General features: G+C 38.0%; 2 protein-coding genes across 5 annotated transcripts in view; one reads left to right on the top strand and one right to left on the bottom strand.

Annotated features, from left to right (window-relative positions):
• LOC137261071 (ADP-ribosylation factor-like protein 1) overlaps positions 1-19,950 on the top strand; it is a 382,131-nt gene that overhangs the window by 354,984 nt on the left and 7,197 nt on the right. Inside the window, exons 1-2 of one of the 2 annotated variants that reach the window (XM_067798739.1) lie at positions 16,850-16,944; positions 19,612-19,746. In XM_067798739.1, coding sequence (XP_067654840.1) covers positions 16,941-16,944; positions 19,612-19,746 — 139 coding nt within the window. In that variant the 5' untranslated portion in view covers positions 16,850-16,940. Of the gene's footprint in view, positions 1-16,849; positions 16,945-19,611; positions 19,747-19,950 lie in introns of those variants that run through there. The other variant, XM_067798740.1, reaches the window with a different exon arrangement.
• On the bottom strand, positions 519-15,323 carry LOC137261068 (probable splicing factor, arginine/serine-rich 5). 3 transcript variants are annotated; one of them, XM_067798734.1, is made up of 7 exons: positions 15,182-15,311; positions 10,777-10,788; positions 10,172-10,212; positions 7,206-7,346; positions 4,967-5,103; positions 4,070-4,249; positions 519-3,662 (listed from the first exon to the last, which is right to left on the bottom strand). In XM_067798734.1, the coding sequence occupies exons 1-7, from the start codon at positions 15,300-15,302 to the stop codon at positions 3,476-3,478; spliced, it is 819 nt and encodes a 272-aa protein (XP_067654835.1). In that variant the 5' UTR covers positions 15,303-15,311; the 3' UTR covers positions 519-3,475. The 3 variants fall into 3 exon arrangements, with proteins under 3 accessions (XP_067654835.1, XP_067654836.1, XP_067654837.1); XM_067798735.1 differs by having other exon boundaries at positions 7,260-7,346; XM_067798736.1 differs by lacking the exon at positions 10,777-10,788 and having other exon boundaries at positions 15,175-15,323.

Here is a 19,950-nt window from a genome sequence, read left to right as displayed (position 1 = left end):
TGTGACCACAGCACAAACTGACATGGCCGTAGTCCTGACAAAGATGGCCACAACTGTACCTTAGAATGTGGACTATGTGTTTGTGTGTTCACTTTGTTCTATTTTACATATTTTTGTGCATGTAACGTTGTAATGAGATACTGATGTTCATAAGGATATGTTGACGGATGTGGGAACATTGAGAGATATTGATGTTGATAAGCACAGTGCTGACCAACACTGACATGGTACGAATACACTGACTGACTATTGATCTGTACAGTTGTGATGAATTAATGCGTCAGTAATGTCACAACCTCTGCTGCCAAATCATCACCTGTGTTGTTCATGGACTCCCCTGGATAGAAAACATGGACACAGTTTTGACCAGCATGGTCTGATCCAGGATCACACAGGATAAGGGAGTCTGAATTTACAAAGTAGGTCAATCACCATCACCTTTAAAATCCTGACACTTCCGTGTTGCTGGTTTGTTAAGTTACACCTTAGAAAATGAACACAAAACAGGCAAACAGACATCTTTTGTTGGCTTTTATTCACAACAATCTCTTATAATAAAACTTACTGACAAGCATTGTTGATAAAACATCAGTCATATGAGATAAGCACCTTTTGACTTCATTGAAAATAACTGGCATTTTGTGATTAATAATTTCAAAATGTTGTCAACCTTGATCCGTCTCAAAACGTATGGAAACAAAGAAAACGAAGCTGTTATTTCAAGCAACTTATTGGATCATCTACCATGTTTGTCAACTGAAGGAAAAGGGTCTCCATCACTGCCAGACAAACAAAAGAAAACTGTGGAGATCTAGAGTTAGTGATACAAATGAAAACACACAGGACAGCTTGTGGACATTTACAGCAAGATTGAAGTGAGACATATCATTTGACATATTCCTGCCCTCAATCAATGTCTTCTTCCTGCTTTGACATGTTTTCATTGACAATTATTTGAATTAAACAGTCTAGAACTCAAACATGTTACTAATAAGCACAAATGATAACAGGCAATGTTAAATATACAAGTTAGCACACTGGATTAACAACATGAACCAATGCATGACATTTTTTGATGGCGTAATTTATGTCAAAACCATCAAAGTAGCATTACATCACACACTGGAGTATCATGTAACAAACTGGCGTAAAACATGACATTTTGTGACAACACATTATTCAAGACATCAGGCATGTTGACTTAAACATGACTGAATGCACAGAACATCTGATAATACAGTCTCCATATCAGCACTGCCTTTCAGTAATCCTACACTGGAGCAATGCCATGGACCTTATTACCCACCCTTGGTTTTCACGGTCATTTTATCAACCAACTTAACCTTGACATTGAGAAAAGAGAAAGGGAGGTAACTCAACTCATTACCCAGAAACCAAAGCCACAAGCTAGTGTTAATTGACATTGAGACATCTTTTCCGTCAACTGATTTTCAGTTTTTCAATACGGAATTTCTAAAGAGCTACATACTCAAAGGGAATGGACTAAATGTTGGTAATATCGTCAAGGCAAGGCTTTTTGTAAATCACATTCTGTTGGGTACGTTAGAGGCAAAAATGTCCTCATAAGACTGAAGGGATTCAGAGTTAGTATAGGCTTACTGAAATAAAAGATATATGATATGGGGGACAATGAGGATGCATAAAATGTTAGACATCATACAATGCAGTAAGATGACACACGGCTAACATGGCTTGCTTATGCAAGGTGATGTGTTCTGACACACTGTCTGCAGCACATGTTGTAACGCAGTCTTGTGTCATAATATTCACACATACAATGCTGTGATGCATCATGTGACCAAATTTGTATAACACACAACATGTAAAACTCCACAACCAATCAAAGTTCAACAAGTGCCAAATGCCACTATGAAGCTTAAATGAAGTACAGGTTGAAAATAAAACCCAAAAGACAGTGACAACAGTTACTACCAACCACGATATATCTCAAAATTGTCTCTGGGAGGTTTAACTTGTTAACACTGTCCTCAGCTATATTCTTGCTATATGATGGCAGTCTGTGAATAACAGAATCTGGACCAGACCATTCTGTGACTGATGAACATCATTCTATGCAACAGGACAGCATAGAGATGGATTTAATGCCACTTTAAACGGTATTTCACTGAGTGTATGTCTCACTGGTGCCAGAAAGGCCCAGATACAGATGCGAAACACTTTGTTGAAATTGCTGAGCAGATACAGATGAATCAAAGATTACATAAACTTCATGTTTGAACACATCAAACTAGAACCAGTGTGAAGGACACTAACATTAGGCTAAATGAACTTTCAACTAACATGGAAATAGGCTAAATAAATAAAGTGAAATGTTTCTCAGGCATCGGCGTGTCACTTTTATTTGTGCGTATAACAATTTTTTATTGCCATTCTAACAAAATAATTCTGACTTGGCCACGTCCTGATCATCCATTTGTCCACTATAAGAATGAGTGTCTGTAAGAACGAGTGTGACTGAATCTACAACTAAATAAAAATGTGTTCCTCCCTCATCACTTTATTTCTATCAAAAATTATGAAAAAAGTCCTCCTGCCCTCGCCACTTTTGAAGAAAATGTGCCTGAGAAACATTTAATTTTTTTTATGCAGCCTTAGTTTTTTTAAATCTTCCTCACGCAGAATGAAACCTCTTCATCAAAATATGTAGGAGGTCTTCATCGCAAGGATATTGTTTTACATATCATGCTAAACTGCCATCATGAGAGGATACAAATAGCTTGCTATGTTCCTTTGTCATCCATCCACACTTTAAAGAGATGTTCACAGTGATGTGTGCCAACATTGGTTGATTGATTAGGTGAACTAAAATTTAATATACTGTGTATCAACGCAGCTACTCTCTCCCCTACCCCCCAAACAAAAACCCCAAAAAGAACACCCTCACAACAAAAGAACCCCACAGATCAATGGCTCTCTTTCTGCTCTATACAGTGGTCAATCATAAATAGATCATAAATAGTATTTAACAATATTTGCTGGTCATTCTGTCATGCCCACATGCAAATTAGATCTTATCTGCCCTGGGCCTAAAACAAACCACCATGACCCTTTACTGTCAAACACTGCCTTTGTGAATTCTGCCGTGGACAAGCAACACCAACTTGAAAACAACATTAATTCAATCATCACCCGATCAAAATCCTGTTTTCGTGAAATGAATGCTGTTTTCTGGTGATAAATGTTTTCACAAAATTCTAGTATTCTAGGGTAAAGAAGTAAAACATGATATTTCTCAGTTATCTTTGATGCAAAAATACATTCTATGGTAAAACAAATAGAAACCCTTTAAAATGGATGGCATCTTGTCAAATGAAATACAAGTAACTCATGTTGACTGTCATGACTTACAGAAACTCTCTAGTTCCTTCAAAGATGTTGGTTCCCCTCACAGCGGGAGGGTTGGGACAATGCAGGTAAATAGACTTTGGGACACTCAATCATCAGCAGGACTTGGAGAACCACTCCTTTCTTTTTCACTTCTTGCGGGGGATGAGGCTCGAGAGGCATCAGACTCACCACGATCTTCTTGCTCACCATTGGTTTGTTCTACAGATTTACTTTTTGAACGACTTCGGGACTTAGAGCGACTTTTAGACTTGCTGACTGATTTCTTTTCAGACCTGGAAAAAGAAATGGATCATAATTAGTAATGATGTCAGCGTTACCTATCTCAGCCTAAATAGAGGAAATGACAGTCCAACTGACAGATAAACACAACAATAGATCTTCCTGACAATTGATGCTAGTTCACCAACCCAACACTACTGCATTATGCTGGACTTGACAACCAACCATTAGGTAATAATTCTGCAAGCTGACATTACTGAATGTTGACAAAAACACCCACTATTCTCTGCAACTGTTTATTCACTGTTGACAGTGTTGCAATGTCCCCCAAGTGCATCACCCAGAAGCAATCGTATGGAAAATAGCAGCTTTTATTTGAGACACATTCTAACTCAAGAGCCTCATGACGTACGATGCAGAGTGTCCTTGTGATGAATACGCAGAAAGTAAGGTCCCTCACCTGCTTCGAGAACGACTCCGTGATGCCCTCCTCTTCTTGTCCCTGCTACGACTTCTGCTTCTGCTGCTGTGGCGACTGCGTTTACTACGTCTATCACGGCTTCGGCTGCGACTTCGACTCCTCTTCCTCCTGTCTCGACTCCGACTTCTTCGAGATCTGGATCTGGATCTGGATCGGTAGCTGGATGGAGAATACTCTAGTCAGTAACTGAGTTCAACCTCAAGCAGCTTGAAATACTCATAACTCACTAACATAATAGTGAGTCACCAACTAGCATGGGTTGTGGAAAACTATTTCTGACCCACGTCTTCAAAAGGGATCCATAGAGCGAATGGTGGTATCATAACACTGATAAGTGACACAACAGAGTTCTAGCAACTCACACTCCAGCCATAACACTACTGGTACAAAACAGGAAATAGTGCACAGCATATTCTACACAAAGAGGATACTTGGGCTTTGCCCCATTATATAATGACACAAAAACAAGGTCGCACATTGTACCTTCCCTATGTTCCTTAAGTCAAGATGAATTCTGCTATAATAGAGAGACTTCACGAAAATTTAACTAGCAGACATGAAGAAAATTGCTGAATTTGCTTTCTTAACCAGGAGCCCATTAATTTTAATTGTTCTCAAACTTTTCAACTGATTTTTCATAACAAAATGACTACAAACATTTATGGTTCAGTGTAAAGATAGTTTACGTAATACATGAAATAAATGCCTCTGGAATGTGTTAAATTAGAATTATGTATGCAGATTTTGTTTTACTGAAGGATTAATGTTGGAATAGCATATTATGTAAACATGAGACACTATGTTTATTCAGACTTGAATACAATGGCCCTATCGATGTATTGTCAATGACATAAGACAAACAACGTCTAGAGTTACCTCCCCCTTCTCCTCCTTGGCGATGGTGACCTGTATCGGCTGCTTCTACTCGACCTCCGAGGTCCAAAGGACCGGTCATCTGGACAATCTCGGGCCCAGTGTCCTGGACGGTGGCAGCGGTAGCACTCATCATATCCCTGGCAAGGAATCAGCAAAATAACTATATTACTCATTTAAGAAATACAGGAAAACAGATCTTCCGTCTGAAGTCAGTGTACAGAATTTAGTTTCATAAACCATTGGTAGGAGGTCAAAGAAGAAAATTCCAAAGTTTTAATTGCCAAAAGACAAGACAGAGTTGGCAGGAAGGTACAGTCGTCCCTCGCAATAACGCGGGTCTCAGGGTTCATGGACAACCCCCTGCGTTATTAGACACCCGCGTTATTGCTCACATGAATATAGGTCAACTGAAAGACCCAGCAACAAGAGCGTATATATATGTGCGTGTGTATATACAAAACGTACAGCATGTGCATCTGTGAATGGTTACGAAACTAGCGTGTGACGGAGAAAATAAAACTTACAAAAGTGTTTCTGTGTTTTCTTTCGGTAAGACCAATCTTTAATATGCAAATCTGCTAATGTGGTATGCTATGGTCAGTAGTTTTACCTGACGCTCTCAAACTGGTGCTGTCATTTTTTTCCAAATAAAGGGAAATTTCAGATTGCGCAGTAGACTTTCTTCCATAATGTCACAGAATACATGATTGTTACTAAAGGATTAATTTACGACCTCAATTAGATATGGAGAACACGTGGAGATATATTACGAGGTCATTGCTTTGCTCTCATTACGCAATGTGTATGAGGTATGAATTTTTGGGAGCCACGGATTACCCCGTGGTTTAACCGAATCCGCGGTATCGCGAAGCGCGTTATTGCGAGGGACAACTGTAATATGTTTATCCTGAGTACTTGAGTACAGCAGTCACCTCTATGCAGTTGTATACAACTGAGGATGTTCTGAAGTAACATTTAACCAAACCTGCACAACAGCTCAGAAATATAGTTGCACAATATTGTTGTCTTGACAGAGTGTGTAAGTGAATGAGTTGGTGCGTGCATCGTGCAATGCCATTTCATGCCACCCTCAGCAATATTTCATCCATATGGTGGCGGTCTGAGTATAGTCGAGTCTGAACTATACAATCCAGTGGTTAATACTATGAGCATCAATCTACGCAGTTGGGATATGATGACATGTCAATAAGCAGTAGGTTGCCTCTTACAACAAGAATTGGTTACTGAACATAAATTCTAACCAGGGGATCTTCACAGGTTTATTGATAAAATGACCAAGAGATGCCATCACTTCCAAGGATCATTTAAAACAGGTTTGATTGAATGGAGCCATTTTTCTGTCAGATGCATCATAATATTGTCAAGACTCATACAGTACCAAACACCATACTGCATGGGCATTCTCAAAACGCTAAGAGCACAAAAGCTAACCCAAGCTGCTTGTGAAGAGCTCAGGGTTACAGTCACACATGACTAATACCACCGGGTATCCATTTTTTGCATGGTAGAAAGATGCAAATTTGAACGAACTCACATAAGAGCTCATGTGTCACATGTGCTTCATTGTGGGGCCGGACTGAAGCCCTGGAAACTTTCAGGAGTTAACATGGCCATCTATCCAAGAACTCTCTGTGACCAACATTGTGTAACTTTACCTGAATTGTAACCTGGGCTCTATGACATACCACCTGGGCTCTATGACGTGTACAATAGAGGTTTCCATATGGAGTGTTTGTTGTTTAACACCAAGCCAGTGGCAAAAGAATAACTAATTCTGGACCCGACAATCCAATGATTGATATCAGCAGCATGGTTCAGGACCTTGGGGTACACTGACATACCAACAACAAGATAATGGAGTTTGAGAATCACCTAAGTCACCTCTTCCAGAGAACATGCTTCAGACAAATTGTAACCAGGAATTATGATGGGTCAACACTGCCAGTGAGTGAATATTGTTTAATGCGGCATCAGCAATATTGCAGCTATTTACAGTTATGGGTTGACAGGAGAACAAACAAGGATCGCTGTCTCAAACCCACGATTCTCGAATCCAAAGGGACATAACTCTGCACTGTCCAACCACCTTCAACATAATAACAACAAATCACTATTAGACACTGTATCAAAACATTGAAAGATCAAAGCTGTTGTCACGTACAATCCAGCAACAAAGAGGATAGAGAAATGTAAGAGGTGTGGACCAATCTATTCTTACATTATCTGCCCTACGGACCGGCTTCTCTACCTCCCAGTTGAATGGCTGTCTTACCAAAGGTCGCCTTGGGTTGCCTTTAGCCCACTCCACTATAATGCTTGAGCCACACAGTTCCCGCCCATTCTCATACTTGACTGCATCCTGAAATTGGTGAACATGTGTGAGGCACTGTCCTTGTCCAATAAAGCCACAACAGGGTCACAAACAGCATACAAATAACATGCCTGGTTTGAGTCGACAAATCCCCTTGCCTATTTCTCTATCTCCACTAACCTTAAGTCATTTCTGCACCTAATTCCCCCACATATTGTAGAGGCATTGCTACGACCTGTCAACCTTTCTTCAAAATCATATCTTACTGTAACATTAAAGGTTCCAGTCTGAAATTTATCCAAATACAAGTTGAAATGTTGACAGATGTAGAATAATCTCTAGCCTAAATTCACATATCTCAAACTGGGTCAATACTGTCATATTGAATTGATTTAGGATGAAGAGAATTAATCTGTAAATGTTTGCAATCAAACTCGTGCCTGCTCTTTTTGACATCTGCTCTTGAAAAGAAATTCATACTTTCCAGCAGACATAATAACGGAAAAATATCAGTATCAACATCAGTTTCAGATATGTGACCAAAGCACTTCATACTTTTGAAGTTTTTAAGCTTAAATAGACTTCATGCATTATAAAAGCATATTAATAGTAAAAGTTATTTCATGAAATAATCCACAAGCATTTGCCTCTACTGAAAAACTAAACCATTCTACATTTCAGTGTTGGACACAAAATGTATCTGTGATATCATAATGAAACACAAGGCCACCATAAATTAATCATCAGTATTTCACCCTTTGAACTTATAACCAAACACATCACGCATAACAGAAATACAAAAAAAAATAAAATATCATGAATCAGTGTCTTTGTTCTTTTAATGCCACACTCAGCAATATACCAGGTCTGCAAATGTTCAAGTCTGGACAGGCAATCCAGTGACTGACATCATGAGCATCAGTCATTTGGCTGCATCGATATGCATCGACCGAGTCTGTCTGACAACCTGATTCTATTTGTCAGATCTTACAACATGCATGATGCCCAACCTGCATATACCAGTAATATAGCGACATATGCTTAGTTAAGTACATCCACCAACAGCTAAGTTCTTAAAATGGTATAAGTTGAACAAACATGAACACATGACATCATTTTCACTGATTTCTTCTTATTCTTTATACAACATTACAGAGCCAATTCACCTAATGAAGGAGCAAGAACAAGCTCTGAAACATTGTATAGAGAATAAAATGTTATCTCTCAAAACAGGTCATATATTCAAGCTGTATTACTAGTTGCCTAAACAGTTCACTTGTCAAAGATTAGAACACAGTAAATGTCTAAAATATCTGGATGAACATCTAATGATTAATTTATTGTGGCCGTAGAGCTACATTGTACTTTAACAAGGGAAAATTACACTACACAGTCTAACAAAGCGTTGCTAACCCACACACCCATGAAAATACCTCAGGAGAGCAATAGTAACAATTAACCAAATAGCTGGTCTTCATATCAGACAAACTAATAGGAAAAAACAACATTACACAAACACAGAACATAGAAAACAAGTGAGAAAAGAATGAAAGTACAGTAACAGTCAACATCAACATGATAACGAATGGCGAATATACTTCAGGTAAGGGGCCAGAAAGATGACTACTTCTTCGTGTACAGGAAAATGTATCATTCATATTAAACATGAATATAAATATATAAATATGTAAATATGTAAATATACTGTAAATATTCTTTTGTTTTGTTGGGCATATTGCCAATATTGATATATAATTTTCCAAAAAGATTCACATTATGGAATTGGCTGAATGACACAATGTATTTTGTAGTGTTGGTAATTTTATTTCTAACAAAGTCCATCTTTGTGAGTCTCAATTTCTCTAGTCACCAAAGCCCTGGGGATGTGATAAAATAACTTTAAACACTGCAACTGCCAACAGAGGTATGGCCCATTATGAAAGGATTTTCCCTCAAAAAATGTAATGGACATAATATTCGACAATTATGATAAAATGTTTGATCACCTGATCAGTTATCCACTAACGTCATATTGTAATACACTGTCTCATCAAGCCAACTGCAGTCTTAAATGCCGAAATTTCTCAGTTCATCATGACATGCTTCCTGGCCTCCAGACCCTTCATAAACAATGCTAACCTAACAGGAAAGTGTAAGAAGAAGATACAAATTGTTGTTTATACACATACTGGTAACCATGGTAACAAGGGCAAGCCGCCTGGGCGCGGCAAGGCCTAGATGTTGGCGCGAGTAGCCGGCAAGTGTAGAACCACGGCAAGGTCTCATGGTCAGAGTTTTGGTCACATGATCGGGGTAGGAACGATTCTGGCGGAAGGGTTGTACCCAGGGAACTATGGCTAAGGCCACGGAGGAACTGGCCTGGCTCAAGGTCAAGGTCATTGGAGCCTGGCTAAAGGTCATGGTCATTGCTGCCTTGCTAAAGGTCATGCTTTGCCGTGACAGGATCAGGGGGAGCTGGCTTGGTGGGTAGCTATATAGTACATTGCATTCAATATTAGAGTCATCACATCAGTTTGGAAATTTATTCAAATACACAGAATTATTCATCACTTTGAAACAGATCGAAAATGGAGTTCATTTAAAGCAAGATAAAAGGTGCAAAACTTATCTCATCAGAACTATTTGATTACAAGACTCTGGAAACATCATGATCACTTTTCTTTTTACTGTTACAAAGTTAAAATGGACCAGAATGGAGACAATCATTAAATGTTATTACAGTCATAGTCAATCCAGTGAAGAATATATACTGTTATGTACTGACGAAGAAACTACAAAAATCATGACCTGCTAATTCATTATCATTAAACTTAGCAAATGAGAGATTCAAACCGCCTGATGTGTGTATTTACCTCTCCGTCTCGACGGTCTTCAAAATCAATAAAAGCATAAGCTGAAACACAGGCATGGATATTGGAATTAATCATGGCAATATGACTACACTACTCAACAGAATTTAAGAACACCACATAATGCAGATGACTATACTAACACATTCTATATTCTGCACAATTCAAGTATATGTCTCTGCAGCGATTTGTCCACATATTGGATGAACAGGACTATGTTCATATCATACATCTGAAACAATTCAACAGTTTCTTATTCAAAACCTCACTCAGCAATATTCCAGCCATTTGAAGACAACTTGTTTTGAATCAAATCTTGACAAGTCAATGCAGTGATTTCCCTCATCAACTTCCGTCAATAGCTTATAACTGGGATACCTAACATGACATGAATTAACAATGTCAGCGAGCCTTCCTAAACAATCAAATCATTCACCTTGTATCACATGCATAGACTGATGATGACAGATTCTAATCTGGATGTACACTGAATGTCACTGGAGTTGGTCTCACCAGAGGGCTTTTAAATAATTTGGGAACAGTAAAGTTAATGAACTAAATGTTTTCATTTAGTTTGTTTAGTCCTACCAAAATACAGGAATTCTCACCCATTTCAGCACCTGAAAAATAAAGTGCAGCAGTAAGTTGATCGCATCAACAAAGATTGAAATGAAGTTAAAAGAGTGAGCACTTGAGTGAGTGGGCTTTACGCCGCTTATAGCAATATGCCAGCAGTATCATGGTGTGTACACCTGAAATGAGCATACCAAACTGTACCCATGTAAGGAATTGACCCCGGGTAAGTAGAGTGATAAAGGAATGTTATAACTCTACCTCCCCTGAAATGCAGCTAAACATAAACACTCATATCTGCACTGAAAATGAGCAGGGTCTGCTCAGTACAAAGTGGTCAGTGGTACTTTCTTAGATGCCAATATTAATTTTAGTCTCATTGGAATCTTGTTGAACACTACTGTGTTCAATATTGCAGCTGTATATGGTGATATTATCAAGATGGGACCAGACAACCCAGTGACTGACAACATGAGCATGTATCTACAGAGGCTGGGGTACATTTATGGACAAATTGCACTTTAACAATAACAACAAACCATTTTGGTCATGATGTTTAGTCAGGGTCCATCTTCTACAAACTCACTGACTCTGGTCTATTATGTTAAAAAGAATTTGGTTATGGAAAAGGAAATGCTTTTACAGAATAATCTTTAATTTTATCATGGAGTATTTTCACATGTTTATCATTCATATCTGCTGTTGATAAGTCTGTTGGTGTTTTGAGGGGCTGAATAAGGGAATCTAGTGTGTTCACTTTTTTTCCTCCCATGGGTTCAGTCTAATGGGTTTTTTTAACTAATAAGCAGATCTTTTTGAAACAACCATATATTACCATAGATAAATGTCAAAAAAGATTTATATTAAGTTTATATTAACTGCAGTGAAATCATCACTCCAACTTTATAAACTTCAGAATGCATTACGCACAGCAACCACTATGATATTGCATCAACTCATGGTTCCAAATGACGTGTAGCTGGGAGAAAATGGACATATTTACTTTCCCCAAAAGTCATTTGTTGTAGCTGGACAATCACATGTTTACAAAGTTTTTTGGCAGTGGAGAAAAACCTCATTAATGACAGGTCAAACTGTTCCATGCATAAAAACTGTCCAACAATACAACCAAGTGCTGCCTTATAACCTGTCTCAGTCACAATTATAGTGAGGGAGGGAGTGAGTTTAGTTTTACACTGATCTCTGCAATATTCCAGCTATATGGGGGCAGTGTGTAAATAATCGAGTCTGGACCAGACAATCCTGTGACTAACAACATGACATGTGTTGATGACGTGTCAACCAAGTCAGCAGGGTTGTCCATCCGAACTTGTTAGTCGTCTCTAATGACTAACATATTGTATAATTCTGTTACACCATGAAACAAAGTCTGACGCAAGTTTAACTTGTAGACAGGCCAACCCATGCTACAGACAGCTTTCGTCAGCTTTTGTCCTCAAAATCCAGCTTATCCACCGAAATGTATGGTAGTTATTCTATTTTCCTATGTTATTTCATTCAATTTCCAAACAGCAATAGCATGCCATGTAAGTTTTGACTTTTACTCAAATTTGAGAAAATGCTTTTCCTAGAATTGACTGAAATTGATAGAAATGTGAAACAGTAGACAATTTCGGTTTGGTCGATAGATTACTTAAGTTTTTTGGCCTTTTTCACTTTTAAAGAATTCAGCGGTTTCAAATTGTTATAAATTTGAGTAAAACTTCAGTTTTTTCATGAGGGAGGGGCCCTTGTTTTACATGCTCCTGACTGGTGCCTGTTCCTGATAGCTTGGAGCAGACGCCATCAGCAGTCACATTAATTTTAGGTCAGTATACTTTTTTCTTTCACTAATTTGAAATTTTCTATGATCTCAGAAACACATTTATAGGTATTTGCCTGCATGTCAAACACTGGCTGACTGAAGATCAGCAACATTTTAAGATCAATTAAAACTTTTTAGAGAAACGGAACAGTTGTAAAATATTTCTTTTAACAGCAGTGGAGTCTCCCAGCAAAGGGCAAGTAACTCTGTCAGGTACTCTGAACAAACATTGGTGATCTAATAGCAACTTACTGTTAGATATTTGTAGTATCATACTGTGCATCACTTTTAAAAGAATATATTTCTTAACAGAGAAATACTTGTAAAAAAAATCTTAGAACTTTTCGTTTCTATTCCTATTGTCAGGTTATGTTCTGAATAAAGTTTACTGTTGTAATGCATTTAATACAATAGTTATTCAAGGGAGGATCATACATAAATTTACAATTAATACATTATTAAATTCCCTTTGTTAAAATAACATCACATATTCATTATTGATTTCAGCGCTTTTGCAAATGGAATAACGTGTCAAGGACAAACTCTCCTCCTTCCATACTATGTATGAAGAATTATTAAACTTGTAAATCTTCCATTGGTAATAGATAAATGTAACAATTATTACATTCATCATACTAAAATCCAGTCATACTCATCTACAGTAACAGAGTGAAGAATAATTGTAAGAAATGTTTTTAACATTGTGCTATGTTGTTCACTTTCTGTTACCCTAATGAACCAGCTGCCTCTATTTTACATATTTTGTGCTTCTACAAACCATTAACTGAACATTTTGCCTTGAACATGTTAGTTCCCTTACATTTCTTACCTACATTTTAAATATGTCAGAGATGATTAAATGTAATGTTTCATACGCATACAAACTTTAAAAACATTTCCTCTGAAAATGCAAGGATTATTTAAGTAAATCGACTTAAGATGAATTTAAATTCTGTCTGCAATAAAAGAAATACATGGTTTCCTGTATGACATGAAAAAAGACGTAATTATGCATGTTTTTCTTTTCGCCTCCTCTTCTGGGCCACCGACTCATGAAGTTACTTAAAATACAGATGTTACACCAGATGCTTTAATACATAATCTGTTATGATTAACGTACTTGCTTGAACAGAATTGAGATGATTAAAGGGCAAATGGGCAATTATTTTCGTATCATGCCTTATTTATGTTCTATATATGTTATGTATGCCAATATGTTCTTGTGTAACTTTTGTAACACAGATATCTACCAGAGTCTTAAGCGTTAATCATGCACAGCTTGAGTCATTCTGTTCCCTTAATTTTATTATTTTTTTCTTTGTTCATAACAACCATTTGCTATAAAAAAGCAGACTGTTCAATAAAGGTAGCAGTGGCAATTCCAGTTGCAAGTGATGCCTACACTGGTGAGAACACATCTATTATGACATTTTGCTTGCCTTTGAGATATGGTACCTTGCGTTTCATAAAAATAATTTTTTGCATAATAATGGTAGTTGAAGGATAGTTTTCATACCTAAATTCATTCCCCATAAAAGTTAGGTAAGTACTTGCTTAATGTTATGAATACTGCAAATAAAAGTATTAGATACTAGATGTAGAGTCACAAATTTGTTAAGATTATGTTCTATTATTGCCTCACACGTTAGTACTTATAAATGTATTGCCCATATTATGGGGCAATTTGAAAGCTGAGATAAAAAGAATATACATGCATAATACTTGTGGACTTTTTACACTTTTTTATCATTTTCACCTTAACTCACAAGATATTGACCTTGGGCATGTTTTCTCAAAACTGGATCAGAATGAAAAAAGTGGCAGTATTTTCTGTTTCACTGAACTATTTCCAAAAAGTACAGCGTTTGGCTTTTCTGGGGCATATATGAATAATACAAAGAAATTTCAATTTAGTCATTTCAAAAATGTGCAACCTATATAATGCATGTAATTTGGTGGCTTTTAGTATTTTTGTGAGTCCTCTAGTAAGTGTTGTGTTAGGTTTTGTTAAAAATTAAACTATATATCAATTTATAAATAATATTTGGGATTGGGGAACAGGAGGAACTCTTACCTAAAATAACATGTTATCAATTCAGTTATTACATGTATGCTTTCTTCAAAACCTCTATTAACTCTCAAGTCGATGGTCGTAAGAGGCGACTAACGGGATCGGGTGGTCAGGCTCGCTGACTTGGTTGACACATGTCATCGGTTCCCAATTGCGCAGATCGATGCTCATGTTGTTGATCACTGGATTGTCTGGTCCAGACTCGATTATTTACAGACCGCCGCCATATAGCTGTAATATTGCTGAGTGCGGCGTAAAACTAAACTCACTCACTCACTCAAGTCGATGGGTTTGGGGTGACAAAGACGCACGTCATGAATACACGCTTGACATTTACCACGTTCATTCAACAGATCTGTGACATAATTACTGATCTAGTTAAAATATCAATGAAGTGTGATTCATGCTCCGTGTTAATGAGATCTTTTCACTTTGTGATACTGACGTCGATGGGTCGATGGTGATCGAAAACCGAACATTTATCATACATTGTTAAGGGGTCACTACTCTTCCAAAATACGTGCAAACTTAAACTACATATTACCATATTTAACATCACATCTTAACATTCTGCCATAAGGTTCAAACAAGTCCTCGAGATCTCGCACTCGAGTGCTCTTGCTGAGACGACCCACAAAGAGCTGGCCTTCTGCACGTCTCGACATGGCTGCTGAACAATTCTGAGCATTCAGATAATGTCGGGTAATGACGCCGTCGACCGGGAGTATAGTTAAACCCCGAGATATACGAGATCTAATACGGAGAGTCCGATTGTAATAATCGCCAGTTTTCGTTTCGTATAATTTTAAATTTGCTCATGAATGGAGAAAAGAACAATTAGAGCAGCGAGATTGAAGTTATTGTTTGTTTATTTTTAATTCGAATGGTCAAATAAGAACTGTACATATTCGAAACTGAAATTAGACGCTTCGAACGTACTATTATTAGAACGGCGTATGACAAGATATTCAAGAGGTGCATCACCCTCAGGTGCCATTAAAACACACTTATTTTGACAGCTTAAATCAGCATTAAAATTTAAATATCACACCAAATACTGTGTCTAATTTGTGCCACATTTTACATAAATATAAAAAGAACTGTTTTAATAAATGATTCATATTTGTTTTCATGTGATTGCGCCTGTTTACCATTCCCTGAACTATTGCCTGTCATTTCAATGACAATTGAAGCACATGAGATCTTTGCAAACAAGTAACTTTTTATTTTCTAAAACAATCCCGTCTTAACAACGAAACAGGGTTCGATTACACTGTGACATACAACTTCCAGTACTTTTGGGAGATTCGAACCCACACCCTTTCAGTCAAGCACCTAATCGCTAGCACACAAACAGTCTGGGTTACGAAATCACTGAACTGGTTCAGTCTACGAAAACACCGTCTCCCTTTAGAAAGTGGTCAAATGTAACATCTGTTATATTTGGAATTACACTTTCTTAGTTAAGTACAAATTCTAGTACATGTACTCTAAGCGACAGATGTTTAAGTGGACGATATTTAAGAGACAGATGTTCTAGTACAACAAAGACTCTAAGAGGGAGACGAAGATATCTAAGATGGATGCAGATGTAGGTTACAAGAAGTAGGTATTTATATAAACGGAACCTGTTTTGAGGAAGATGTTAATATATGGAAGGTGTTTAAGTGGAAAGTGTTTAAGTGTTAGATGTTTAGAGGCCGATGTGTTAGTTGGTAGCTGTTTCCGAAAATGTGTTGTTCCCACCATTTATTGTCAAAAGTGACGTCATTAAACGGCGTTACGTCAGAGCAAACTGACACACTCACCTAGAGTGAGAGAAAGAACGAGAGTTTGAGTGAGAGAGAGAGCGAGTAAGAAAGTTCGAGTGAATGAGAGAGAAATGGAGTGTTTGTGTGTGTGTGTGTGTGTGTGTGTGTGTGAGAGAGAGAGAGAGAGAGAGAGAGAGAGAGAGAGAGAGAGAGAGAGTTATCGTATAATACACATATGGTCCATTTGACTTTACCTGGTCAGACTTTACTAGAATATCTGGCCTTGTGAAAGAACGGCACTAATAATGATATCACACCAAGCCCTTGCCTGCACTACCAAACCTTCAAATGCTAAATGACCAAACACTAAAACACAGGTATTACGCGTTGCATATGGAGTTCGACAGACGCATGCAACAATATATAGCCTATATGATTAGTCGATGGGGAATGTCATTCGCATGCGCATAAACACGAGACACGTCGTCTGAACCAGACGGATCTACCGGGTTTTAGAGGAAATCGCTTAATAGCGCAGAATTGCCACGCATTATGGGTTTGTATTTCTTATCCCGTAGACTAATAGATTTATTTTTGTTCCCATTTTACATAAATCTGAACGTACAATGAAGCAGCCCTGCGCTTAACGGTATTCCCTTTGCCATTGACTTGGAATCGTTGAAACGACAGTTAACCTGGGACTCCTTTATGTTATTGTTTTATTAATACAACGAAAGTTTCTGAAGGATGGGATTATTTGAATCATAGTAGGTTGTCATTAAGTTACTATATAAGTGATGCTTAGAACATATGAGAATAAGTCATCGGGTCACAGTTTGTAACTTGTATGGTTGATCATTAATGATCTATGCACTGTGATCAGAGAGAGATGACTCACGAATTTAAGAATGCAAGAATCATTGGTGCAGAATAAGGTTACCTTATTTCATTACAAGATATACCCATGTTCATTTTTGTTTGGTTCCATAAATATGCCATTGAGGATCAAACTCAAGTTTCCATCTTGAAGCAAAGCAGAGACCTCATAACAAATTATGGTATCTCAACAATGTCATTAGCTAATTACCCCAGTCCGTTTGGTTCCATTTGAGACAGATGAATTGCTCACGAACACAAAATCTAATAATTGCAACAAAGTCAAATTTTTCACAGCCACATGAAATGACAGACCAACTCTGATGATGTGTCTCATAATTTGGGACACCTGAATAAAAAAGTTGTTTAACAAACGATCATCATTTTGTACGAGGGGAGTCTCTTGCTGGTAGAACAGCCAGGAGGGCAAGATGAAATTGACACATGTGATTTGCTCGGAAAACCAGACATTCGTGATTGCAGTACCTGAAACAATGAAATTATCACACAACGCTAAATATTTGCGAAGTATTTAACTTTTTTAAAAACGAAGGTGAAGGGGTAGGCCTCAATATGCTTTGGCTAAGTATAATTTACGAACTGCATGTGCTGTTGGGATGACGGAAGAAGTTAAAAAAAGTTGAAAAACTGTACCGATTCAACCCCCACGGACACAACTGAGGGGACCGTCTCAAAGCCCACACGATGAGAGAATGTTGATTCATTTCAACAACAGCTGGTTAGAAAAGCCATTAAGTCTCTATATAAACAAAATACCTTTGTCTCTCTGCGTATTCAGAAAATCATTCTTTGGTCATTTCAAAATATCAGTTATGGAAGTTGCTTCACAAATTTGGTTTTCTTTACAAAAAAGTAGGCTCAGGAAATAGGCGTGCACTGTGCGAGAGGTATGATATTGATCGACTAAGAAACCAGTACTTACGCACAATTCAAAAGAAATGCACAGGGGGTTATGAGCTTGTATATTTGGATAAATGGGTAAACATGGGTAAATGCTTCCCATACCACAGGGACACAATGGTTCGCTAGCTCCTCTTCAGAGTCCTGTGCCAGAATATTACCACTTGGCAAGGCAGAGCGACTGATTGTGCTCCATGCTGGTTGCAAGAGTCAGCGATTCCTACCTGGCTGCTCCCTAGTCTTCAAGGCAAAATCTAAAGACAGCCGAGACTATCATACCGAAATGAACGGGATGGTTTTCTTAGAATGGGTACAAAATCAATTGGTACCAGCACTGCCCCCCAAAAGTCTGATTGTCTTGGATAATGCTCCATATCATGGCGTTCAAGTACCTAATGCAAAGGCCCCAACATCTAACAGTAAGAATGGAGACATGATAGAATGGTTGCAAAACAAACAATATCGAATCCAGAAAAAGCAACCAAACCTGTGCTGTATGACATCATAAAGTCAAATAAAACCACACCTGTCTTTAAGATTGATGAGTACCTTACAGAACATAGTCATTCAGTTTTGCGATTGCCACCCTATCATTGCGATTTAAACCCAACAGAACTCATTTGGGGTATCATGAAATCGGATGTTGGCCGGCAAAATGTAACATTCAAACTTCAAGATGTACAGACGATTGTTCAACAGTCAATAGACACCATCACGCAGGAAACATGGCAAAAGTGCGTTGAGAAAGTTGAGAATGAAATAGAAAGACATTATTGGGAACAAAGTGGACTGGACCATGCCACCATCAAGTCAGTCGTCATCAGGGTGGACTCTGACAACAGCGACACCGATTCGGACAACAGCGTCTTCTGAAAGTGGCAACACTGACTCCCATTGACCATCTCAAGTGGTAACCAGATAACAGCTTTTGAGATGACCCCATCTTCACAACACACGCTTGTTGATTACCTGGCTGTTCTACCAGCATGTGCTCCCCCTCGTACAAAATAGCGAAAGATGACAAGAAAATGATGATCGTTTGTTAAACAACTTTTTTATTTGGGTGTCTCAAAATATGAGACACATCATCAGAGTTGGCCTGTCGATTTCATGTGGCTGTGCAAAATTTGGCTTTGTTGCAATTATCAGAATTTGTGTTAGTGAGCAATTCATTGGTCTCAAATGGAATCAAACGGACTGTAGCAAACATCCTTTCCACAGTACAGCTGATTCCATCACAAATAACAAGTGCTTATTTTCCTAGTCATAAGCTTTACATGAAAGATAGGTATGCCCAGTAAATTTCGTTGTTGTATTGACAACTGTGCAGATACACCTTTAGTGAGTGACTGGAGTACTGCTCACTGACAGTATTATTCTTTGGGTGGACTGATGTGTCATGGATAGAGTATTTGCTTGTTTTCAGGAGGACTTGTCAGCTTGTTGTCAGGTCTATTTGGGAGCCGAGAACGCCGCATCCTCATCCTTGGCTTGGACGGAGCTGGAAAGACAACTATCTTGTATAGGCTACAAGTTGGTGAAGTTGTCACAACAATACCAAGTAAGTCACTGTTCTGCACATTGAGCAGATTTCCGAACATATCCCCCTAAAATTGAACAATGAGGAACAATTGTTTGAGTGGCACTTTTGTAAGTTGGAAAGTTAGGATTGTCTTTCAATATGTTCATAGACATTAGATGAATATAATTCAGGTGATATGATTTGAAGGGGGATACAGGCGGAAGTCTTTCGGAAAATATTGGT

This window comes from Haliotis asinina, chromosome 14 (genome assembly GCF_037392515.1).
Source record: "Haliotis asinina isolate JCU_RB_2024 chromosome 14, JCU_Hal_asi_v2, whole genome shotgun sequence".
Lineage (NCBI taxonomy): Eukaryota > Metazoa > Mollusca > Gastropoda > Lepetellida > Haliotidae > Haliotis > Haliotis asinina.
This window is presented reverse-complemented; position numbering and strand designations above follow the sequence as displayed.

What these genes read in the sequence shown, in the direction of transcription:
- LOC137261068 (XM_067798734.1), bottom strand. Translation starts at nt 15,302, where the DNA reads ATGTCGAGACGTGCAGAAGGCCAGCTCTTTGTGGGTCGTCTCAGCAAG. An exon ending in CGGTCCGTAGGGCAGATAAT is followed by an intron (nt 5,104 to 7,205) that starts GTAAGAATAGAT and finishes ATTCCTTGCCAG; the next exon opens with GGATATGATGAGTGCTACCG. An exon ending in CCAAGGAGGAGAAGGGGGAG is followed by an intron (nt 4,250 to 4,966) that starts GTAACTCTAGAC and finishes TTCTCCATCCAG; the next exon opens with CTACCGATCCAGATCCAGAT.